At 40.9% G+C, this 11,016-nt stretch overlaps 1 protein-coding gene across 1 annotated transcript in view; it reads right to left on the bottom strand.

Annotated features, from left to right (window-relative positions):
• Positions 1-628: 628 nt before the first annotated feature.
• The window catches only part of ADAMTS12 (ADAM metallopeptidase with thrombospondin type 1 motif 12), a 319,574-nt gene continuing 309,186 nt past the window's right edge, over positions 629-11,016 (bottom strand). Inside the window, exons 22-24 of the mRNA XM_030567717.1 lie at positions 8,166-8,312; positions 2,806-2,959; positions 629-867 (exon numbers count right to left, since the gene is read on the bottom strand). Coding sequence (XP_030423577.1) covers positions 629-867; positions 2,806-2,959; positions 8,166-8,312 — 540 coding nt within the window. The remainder of the gene's footprint in view (positions 868-2,805; positions 2,960-8,165; positions 8,313-11,016) is intronic.

The following is an 11,016-nucleotide window of genomic DNA, read 5'->3' as shown; positions in this document are numbered from 1 at the left end:
GAACTATAACTGGTTACACTCCTGTACCTAGGGTATTTGCAACCTTTCCCTTTCCTGCCAGCCCTTTTCCTTGGCCCACTACGGCTAGCACCAATAAGGCCTAGCTGCTGAAGCGCCTACAGTGCTTGCCTCCAAGTTGCAGTATACCCGGCATGGTACTGGCATCCTAGGAGGTCGTGTGCAGAGAAGCCCCAGTAATTACAATAGACAGAATAGAATAACTTTGCCCTTTGGAATCTGGGACTAAATGGTGCTATGTACAAGAGTCACTTGTTATTTTAATACTGTTTTGGGGGAACCCCAGTTTGTTCTTCCACTGTAAATGGAGAAAAACAAACAGCACACAATTCATTTAGAGACCAAATGAATCCTGTATGCATGTCCTTAACCTGTATTCCATGCATGCATAAGAAGTACTAGGTCCAGGTGTACATTGCAAATCACAATGACAAATTAGTGGCTGTCTTAAAGAGAAGGCTGGAGAAGCATATTGGGACTGGTTGCCCTACAGGATGTATTTTCCCAATATTAATCAGTTATTTAGGTTTCCATCTATATAGAATGGCTCAATATAAAAGAGAAAAAACCCTGTAAATGGAACCCCTGATTAAATTAGGTTGAAAAACATCTAGTGCCCAGCAGGAGGTTGGCTGTTGCTTTTTTTGATTGGAGGCAATTTTCTTCTGGGTTTGGCATAATTTTGTTCTTTGAAGCGCTGTTGATTTCCAGATCTTGTTTTGTTAGGAATTCGGGGCCTGTTACATGTGAAGCAGCACTGAGTCTGTATTGATGGCACCAAACATTTGCCAATCCATTTCAGTCTCTGGCAGAAATTAATGGACAGCTTGTCCTTGTGGCACAGCAGACCTATGGTGAAAAACATGATGAAAGTTAGTTATGGTCTGGGTGTCTAGATGAGAGTAACCTATCTCCATGTCTAGATCTGTGCAAATGCATGGACAGAATAGGTGAGAAACAGATTATCTGAGCTCCAAGGCAGCACATGCACCAAGGACCTTTGATGAACAAGGCCCAAACCACAGTGTCACACCGCTCTCAAAGGTACTGCATTTACAGATATGCACTGCCTCCCTGTCCCACTGCCCTACCAGGAACTGCTGGCTAGCGAGGGGAGGGGATTCCTCCAGAAGCTGTAGGAACTTACTTTGCTAAGAGGCCTTGTGGACTAGGAGAAGCTGGTGGTAGCTTTTGAGTAAGGCAGGAGGGAGCAGATACTTGAGTGCAGCAGTTCAGGCCCCATTCTGTCCCCTCACTTTCTGTAAAGAACACACTGACCCATTCCTGTGTATTATCTTGCCATCTACCTGTGCTCCGCTCAGCATTCTCAGTCCCACATTACTTGCGGCTTCTTCAGCCTACGCATATCCGGTGTTTGATACAGCAGAACTATGTCCAGTAAGAGGCCCATGTATCAGCATGCAGCCACCTGACTGGAGGATCATATCCAGAATCTTGATGCAGCTTTGGGCAGATGAAAGCAAACCCCATGATAGCTCCTCAAAGAGGAACCTCAGCCTGTGCCATGGTATAATCTAAGCAGCTGCTGGCCAATGATGGGATCAGGCAAACTGGGCAGCAACGCAGGGAGAAGATAAAGGAGCTCAAGGTGACATACCAAAAGACCAAGGATAAGAATTCCAAATGTGGAATCATCTGTCTGTTTTATGGTGAAATGGACAATGTTCTGAGCAATGCCCTGAGCACAGAGTTTGTGCAGAAGAGGCACCAAACAGCCAGCCCAGAGAGGAGTAACCCCTGGCTTTGGAGAGGACTGGCCCTGAATCATAGAATCTCTTCCTTGATCTGGTCCAGTAAGAGCACAGCGGGTGGAGAAGAAACAGGGGAGGACCCGGTATCTGAACTGGTTAATATTGTCACAGCCCTCTCTGTTACTATTATGAAAGATATGATGAAATATTTGGGCAGGTTTTACCCTATAATCCTAGCTGAGTGGATGCTGTGCTGTCACACACATCTAACTCACCCCCATTCTCTTCTCCTCCCCCCTTGCTCTCTCTCTGCAAGACGAGCAGAGACCTACCTGAAGAGTGATTGTCTCATTATCAGTACTGAGGTGGGCACTTGGTGATCTCCCTTAGTTTCTGAAGAGGAGACGAGTCCAGTACCGGTCTCTGACAGAAAATTCTGTTGGTGCTGTGTATGGTAGCAGTGTTGGCAAAGGGAGTGTGTGTGCTATCAGAACTAAGAACTCCAATAGTGCCAAGGAGGGGGTCGGTGCCAGATATTTTGGTGCAGGCGCATATGGTGCTGCAGTTCCCAGTGTCAGCATGGATGATATTGAGGTGCTTAATACGGCATGCTCAGTGCTGAAAATGAAGACTTCCTTGGACTTTGGTACTGTAGCGTCAGCACAGGACTCCACGTTAAGACTGTGGGAGGAGAGAGTCTTAGGAGACACATTCCATCCTTGTACTGCAGAGGGGAATCAGTGTTATCCCTGGAACAGGACTCCTTGCAGCTCCTGTATGGATTTGTCTCTGGTGTGGCTGGCAGGAGGGACTTATTTAAAGCAGCCAAGGAGCTCAGGGCACTAGTCACGTGAAACTGAACAAGTACCTGGCACTTCTATGAAGGTCTGTCCAGAATTGATGGATCTTTCCAAGAGGAAGTACATCAGTTTTGCCTCCCTCACCATTAAGGCATAGTTTTCAAAATAGCTTAGCACTTGCAAATGGAGACAGATTTTCAGGAGAGCTCAGCACATTGGATGCTTGTTGGGTGCTGAGCTCTTTTGAAAAATCTCACCCAAGTGTATTAACTTACCTGCACTTTTCCTGCACTCTTGCATATTGCATTTCTGAGATTCTGGAGGCTTGACCTCGTGCTCACACATAGTTTGATCTTTGGCTTCATTATCTTCTGTATTGATGCACTTTACTGTTCTTTCCTGAATGCCCCCTCCACAGGAAGCAGTGCACTGAAAGAGATACAATTAATTTATCCAAAATAAATGGGGATTGTGTAGTATGCTTTTAGCATGTTTGTCAATAGCGCAAAGCAGCTCTAACGTTTAAGTTGCTAAGCAAGGGATGCATGACCAAGGTCTAAAGTACTACGTACCTTTCCAGGATTTCCAAAGATTTGCCAATATTTTCTACTCATATTATTATAATAGCAATAAGGATATGAACTTCAGATGAAAGGAAAACAAGGCAAAGGAAAGGTTTATTTATATAGTCTACATACATATTCAGATCTTTTCCACCTGTTTTTTCCCATGAGATTTCCCACTAATAGATTTGTGAACTGCATGCCCCAAATACCATCTTCCTGTATAACTAGACGGTAATGCTATACTGTTGTCTGACAAATCCATGACACCATTGGGCCTGCTATTACAGTCACCTTGCTGTTTAGTCTCACTCTGTTTACCTGTGGTAAAATGGTATAGGTTTCAGATCAAAATAAGTATCTGATACCTCGCTGTTACCTTGTTCTCTATTTATTATTAATGATCCCTTTCATGGTACTGTACAGCACGGTGTAAATTTACAAAGAAAATGTTTAGACCCTCCAGAATAATAGATTGTACTTGATCTTACCGCCAGTAAAAACCAGAACACAATTCCTCAAAGGTTGTAACAATCTGCAGAATACGAATACAAGATAGAAGCTAAATCAAATATATGAGGCAAACTTCAGCTCCAAATAAGAGGCATCTAAGGCTGCACCTACACTAGGAGCTAGAGTTCTGATTCCCCTGCTCATGTACATATATACCCACACTAGCTCTCATCGACATAGTATGAGCATAAATAGTGTAGCCACAGTTAAGGCACAGCAGAGCCATGCTGAGTACGTACCCCTGATGGGTATGTACTTGGCACGGCTCAACCATGCCTCCGTTGCTGCTACCCCTGCTACTGTGGCTACACTGCTATTTATACTGACACTAGCTTGATGAGTGTGGGTACATGTACACAAGCAGGGGAACCATGTCCCTAGCTCCTACTATAGCTGTAGCCTAATGCAGCTAGTGAGCTTATGGAGAAACTATCCACCACTAGCTGCATCATCAGACAAAGCATGTAAATCCTTGAGTGTGTTAGGCATTCTGTTCAGGAGAGACTGACTGCTGTAGCATTCTGGAGCGGGCCAGTGAAATAATTTTCTAGGTGGTTCTTCCCTAAAAACTGGCATTGGTTGAAAATTTTCTCTCTAAACTGTTTTTGATGGAAAATTGGGGTTTTGACAAAATGAAATTTTTTCGGTGAAAACGATTTGCTTTCTGTGGAAAACGTTGACTTTTGGTTGAAAATGGACCACCCTAAGACTGAAGAGATTTTGATTCAGAAAGACCACCACAGTGCCTCATGGGTGTTGTAGTGCAGATGCCCCCATTCTTCTCTATAGGCCAAGTTTCCAGCCAGACTATGGCCAGGTCTACAATACAGACCTATATCAGTATAACCACTTTGCTCCAGGGTGTTAAAAATCCACAACCCTGAGTGATGTAGTTATACCAACCTAACCCCCATCTAGACAGCGCTATGTCAACAGGAAAGCTTCTCTCATCAACATAGCTACCGCCTGTCAGAGAGGTGGATTAACTTCGCTGACAGGAGAAGCTCTTCTGTCGGCATAGGTATATCTTCACTTAAGTGCTACAGTGTTATAAGTGTAGACCTGCACCACATCTCCCACATTGCACTATGGACAAGAACTTCCACAGGGGCTCAACAAGGGGGATGGTGGTGCATCATGGGAGATGTAGTATTGCTGGGGAACCTGGGTTCTAAAGGATAATCCATGAGAGTCTGAACTACCACTCCTATGAGGCATGGCGGTGGCATTTCTGAATCAATATCTTTGGGTTTTAGCTAAAAGTTTTCATTTTCAATTTTTTAATGAAATGTCAACATTTTCAGAGGGGAAAAATAACCATTCTCCAATCAGCTGTACTAAACATAACTAAATCTACTGCGATCACACCACTATGGAAAGGACTAGCCTTAAGATTTTGGAAAAACTGAATGAGTGACTTCTTTGAAGATATTTAGGCTGCCAGTATCTTTCTTTGCTCCAGCACAACTGCAGCCCAACTGTTTCTCCTTATCCAGATGCCAATATAGAAAAATGTCTCCAAGATACAATTCTCCAACTAACTGGGGCATAAAATAATCTACAAATATTCATCCATCAAGGGGTTTTGTACGCATTCTGGTCAATTTTAGAGGTGTTTTCCCTCCCTTCTCTTTGAATATACAGTAGCTAGCAAGATAAATCATAAATCTTGAAAATTATCACCCTATGTCTTTTCCCTAAAATTTACAGAGCTAAAGAATGTCTGCCAAGGCTCTACAATTATTAAAAGAGAGATGTGTACCTCTATTCAGTTCTGCAAAGTATTCTCTTTCTAGTCTCTTTCTCTGTGTCCATAAAGGATTTTGTTGTAATCAGTATGAAGTATATAAACGAGGCCATAGATATTCAGCGGCAACTTCCAAAATTTTTAAAATTGAGGTTTTTATTGGATTAAATAAAATGAAATTGAATAATACAGTCAGTATTGTAGCCGAATGTTATTTTGATATTAAATTCAGTTTATTTTATCCTGTTCCCCACATTTTCACTATAACTCAGATGTCATCTTTACATTTTAGCATTAAACTTAGATGAATAGGGCAGTTCATACTTCTCAGCTATTGTTTCAAGTAATATGCAAACTCAGGAAGATAACACTTTAAACACTGAGTTTGTCTACACTTAAAACACTGGAGTGGTGCAGTGGGAGAGGTTCTGCTCTTGGCACTGGTAATCTACTTCTCCAAGAGGTGGTAGCTAATTCTCCCACTGACTTGGTGCTGTCTACACTGAGGGTTAAGATGCTATAACTGTAGACTAGGCCTCAGTTATGTTCAGTCATGGGGGCTAGAAATATAAAAAATGAAAGCTGAGATTCTGGATCCCAATTCTGCAGCAAGGGATGAATTTCTTGACAGTGAAATCATGCAATATGTGAACAAAGTCTACATGCTGCAGAGAACACCCCTCTCTGAAAAGACAACCTACTTGACATTCTCCATCTCTAATTTTTTATTAATCTATGAAGGCTTCTGTTTTATACAAAAATTAACTAATATTCTGATAATCATTTAAAATTTTACCATCTTGAAGGAGCTCCAGAAGAAGTCCCTATATTAAAGTTTGGAAACATCACTTGAATTGCTAGAATTTTTCTAAATGGTCAAAGTTCTTAAGGGGTCCCCCATTCTTTAATGTTAGATTTCACTCCAGAAGTACTATCCTACAGCTACTCTTTATTCCAGTGTCTCACTGTATGTTATTTTAGGGTTTTTTTTAGATGTAGCCTTTTTATTTTGCTACACATGATTTTTTTTTGTCAAATTCCCATTTACATAGTAAAATTTGTTTTGAACCAGTATTATGTAAAACTAGATTGAAAAATTTAAGGCAATTTCTGCTTGACTGAGCTTGTAATGAACAGTTAAACAAAATCAAAGCCACAGTAGTATTACTTTGTAAGTCCTGCCATAAAAATCTGAATTACTATATATTTTGAAAACAAAACATCTATTTGATTGACTGCTTCTCCCATACTAAGAATGCTGCATTTCAGCATTGCAAGATTTATTTCATGGTCATGTAGCAAAAAACTTAAAGTGGAACAAAACCAGAATATACTATGAGTTGACTTTAATAAACCAATTACTTTCTGTTACATGAATTAGATGCCTGGAACAATGTTAATGGAAAAATCTACCAATAAATACAGAATATTCAGATTCCATTTTATGGCCTTCTGCTGAAAAATTAATGTATCATTTGCTTTTTTTCTCTTAGCATCAATGAATCATCAGCTGGAGAATTGTATTGCAGACTGCCTCTCATGGCCTGCCATATACTATTGCAATTTATATTTAAGATTCTGTTTTTTAAAAATAAATGTAAAATGGTTGGTGGGATGTTTATGCAACATACCTTCTACTATGAAAAATATTTGTAAAGTAGTATTAGGATATAAGAAAATAGGAGGGAAAGGATTATTGTGTATATGCCCCTTCTCCAGGACTGCACATATAACGTAGATAGATACACCTCTACCCAATATAACGCGACAATATCCTAGGGAGCCAAAAAATCTTACCACGTTATAGGAGAAACCGCGTTATAGCAAACTTGCTTTGATCCACCAGAGTGTGCAGCCCTGCTTAACACGGGTATAGCCGAATTCATGTTATATCGGGGTAGCAGTGTACATACCTAATATTTGATTCTTTATTATAGTTTCAACGAATTTGCCTGGTACCAAAGTTAGGTTTACTGGCCTGTAATTGCCAGGAGCCTTTTAAAAAAATAACTGCTATATTAGCTATCCTCCAGTAATCTGGACTGGGTCCAATTACAACAGACTCGTGACTGTCCACCCAGGGGACTCAGCCAGGTCTGTAACAGAGAATGTGCTTTACACGAAGAAGCAGAGCTCCTTTTTCCCTTTATTGCTTTGCTCTTCTCTTGAGACTACCTGAATCCATGCCTACATTTGCTGCTTCTACCACCCATAGAGCTTCCCTATACAGTTAACCTGCAGTTTTTGCCTATGGGGTTTTTAAAGCAAATATCATGTGGATGAAAATAGGCGGCAAATGATAAATCTGAAAACAGATACAATGACGGTATCACAACTGTGGAAAATTCGCTCCACAACACAGCAACTAAAAATATAAATATATCTGCATGGTGGATGCAGCTGAGCTGGCCTTTCAGGTGAGATACTGGGCAGTACCTTTGGCAAAGACCCTTGCTCTAGTCTTATCACTAACTGTACACTAAGAACTGGCTTGCCATGTATACTGTACCTCACAAACACAGTGCATAATTATTAAAGGGTCTGATTCTGCTACCCGTGTTCTCATTGACCAGTTCACTCCTTGAGCAGTACCACTGATTTTAACATGAACAAGGGTAGCAGCTTTAGGCTTTAATTTATCAGTAGATTCTTCTTAATTAATTTTAACCAGATAACATTGGAGATTTGGAGTTAATTAGCCAGATCAGGTTCTGTGACTGAAGCGGCTGATTTTTTTAGTTGTGGTGGATGCTACATAGTATATTTTACTATGTATTTCTCAAAAGCCAAAAGAACAAGGATTGAATCCTACCGAACTCCACGTCCCATTTATCCACCGAGTACAAGGCTGCCCATTGCAGTGTGCAGTGGAGTTAGGCTTTTTCGTCCAGTCACAATAGTCCTCTTCTGGACAATAAACGTGTCTTTCTTGCAGACCACCACCACATGTTTTCGTACACTAAAATAAAACAGCACACAAGAAAAGAGTAGAGAGAAAGCAATTTTGGGTGGTCAACAAAAATATAAACAAGCTACAAAGGAAGCAGAGAACATATTTATTTGAGAATCGCATGATCATTGAATAGGTAGCAAGAAACATTTATCTGAAATAATTTATGACATTATCAAGTATAGTTTAGCACAGACATCAAGTCTGATGACCCAAAGATGAAGATAACTACTGCAGTAACATATTTATTTAATCTTTTATAATGACCCGGACAGGGAAGGGGCTGTTATTAATCTGAAGCATGAGGCAGAATTTTATTCATAAATTCACTCCTAACATTCATAATGAAAGCAACATAATATTATTCAGATTTAGAGTAGGGACAATGATTCATGTCATAATGTCAAAAAGCAAGTCACGTTTCTGCAGGCTTAATCTGAAATTTTAATGTAAGAGTTTTGGTCACTGGGACAAATTTCTGAGATGCAACCTCTCACTTCCATGAGGCTGCTCGGGGATATTGAAAATCCATACAGCACATACTAAACATTTAGCTACAAAAATAGCAATAAACAAGCATCGTACAGAAATATGGACTGAGGATATTTTTAAAACTTTTTTTCCAAACCTGTTTTTAAAAGTGATCATTGTTGTGGTTGGGTCATCTTGAAATGCATCAAAGGCTTGATACATGGCTGGGAATATAAGGGTTCAAAAATACTTTGGATGAAATTTTGTTCTTGGGTTTTCATGGAACTTCCTCTATCTGATGGTCTGTTTCTGTAAACAGAGCTGCTTTCTCCCTTTAGGATAAGCAGAATATCAGAGTTGAGGACCAAGTTGCAGGTCTGATATCAGAATTTTATCCTTAAATCACAATTTGGAGTGCTGTGTCACAATATCTCCAGCGTGAAAAGAGCAGCCATGGATAAACACAAGGGTTTAGTAGATTTATTAGATAGGCTAATGCTGAAAATTTTTGCCAACCCTTTCTTCCCCCAAAACAAAACAAACCACAACACACAACTTTGGTGGTATAAATAAAATATAACCTGTATTCAAACCACACATTGGATTTGGTTTTTTAAAACTAAATCCAGCAAATGAGATTTTTACAAAACTAAAACCAAACCTCTGCAGTCCGTCTCTTATTTTAGGCTTGGATTTTCAACATATCCTATGGCAGTTAGATACTCAATTTCAATTCCACAATAACACATGCACAATTTCTTTATTAATACAAGGCACCCAGTAAGGTCTAATTTAACTCAATAAAGTTTATCTTACTTCCATAAGGTTTGTTCAGGATATTGTCAGTCATAGGCACCTCTCAGAGTAGGGTAGCGACATGGCAGCTGTAATCTGGCTGATGCTGCTCATGCCTGTTGCCATAGTGACAGATTCCTCATATGTAGACCGTTGCTTCTGGAGCAGGGCCACAAGCACAGACTGGTGGGATCACATTGTCATGTGGGCCTAGGACGACCAGCAGTGGGTCCAGAACTTTTGCAGGAAGAAGCAGATATTCCTGGAGCCTTGTGAGCCGCTTGCCCAGGCCTCCAGTATCAGGACACACACCTGAAGGAGGCTATGCCACTCTGGAGGCAGGTTGCTATAGCCATTTGGAAGTTGGCTATCCCATTGTGCTACAAGTCCATGGCTAACCAGTTTGGTGTTGGAAAGTCAACTCTGGGAGTTGTGGTGGTGGTGGTTTCTGAGGCAATCAGGACTATGGTTTACTCAAAGATGGTGGGTATAAATACAGTTCCTGAAATAACTACCAGATTTAAGAGAACAGGCTTCCCAAATTGTGTTGAGGCTTTTCATGGGACTCATATACCCATAGTTTGTCCTCTGCCAGGAGCACATGAGTGCATAAACCACAAAGGGTTCTACTCCATCATTATGCAGGCCCTGGTTGACCACTGAGGTTGGCTCATGGGTATACACCAGCAAACTGCATGATGCCAGGGTTTTCCAGAGATTGGGATTTTACCTTCATGGACAAGCTGGGGCATTATTCCCTCTAAATGACATTTTTATAAAAGAAGTCACTGCACCCACTGCTAGTCTAGGGAACCCTGTGTATCCTCTTCTTCCATGGCTTATGAAACTGCACCCTGATCTCAGAGGGCTTGGCAAATGAAGGTTCAACTACATGCTCAGTAGCTGTGGAATGGTGGTGGAATATGTGTTTGGCAGATGAAATCCAGATGGCACTGCCTTCAGACCCCTTTTGATGCCAATGTTGTCATTGGCATCCGCATGTCACAGTGTCTGTAAGACCAAGAGTGAGCCATTTCACCAGAAGTGGCCTCGAGACACTGATGAATTGCTGGAATGGTAAACACAACCAGAAAGTGCACCTATCATTACTGGGGCAGGATCCACATAGGCAAGGGAAATCAGGGATGCTTTGTGCGCCCACATAGTTGATTTGCAGGGTGACATAGATGAGGGGGAACTATGTAATATAGTTATCCCATGATTAAATTATCCCATGCTCATACCACAATTTCTGAGGCTGGTGCAGCTCAGGAAATTAAGAAGAACTGTCCATGTACCTCCACATACAGGTAGGGACTATTGCATAAGAGGGCTTCTTTAAAATGAATTTTGTTATGCATTTTATAAAAACTCTACATGTGCCTCCACATACAACTAATGTATTACTATGGGGAAGTTTCTTTTAAATGAATTTAATAAAACCTGT

This window comes from Gopherus evgoodei, chromosome 6, assembly GCF_007399415.2.
Source record: "Gopherus evgoodei ecotype Sinaloan lineage chromosome 6, rGopEvg1_v1.p, whole genome shotgun sequence".
Classification (NCBI taxonomy): Eukaryota; Metazoa; Chordata; order Testudines; family Testudinidae; genus Gopherus; species Gopherus evgoodei.
Note: the sequence above shows the minus strand (reverse complement) of the source record. Positions and strands in the feature narration are given on the sequence as shown.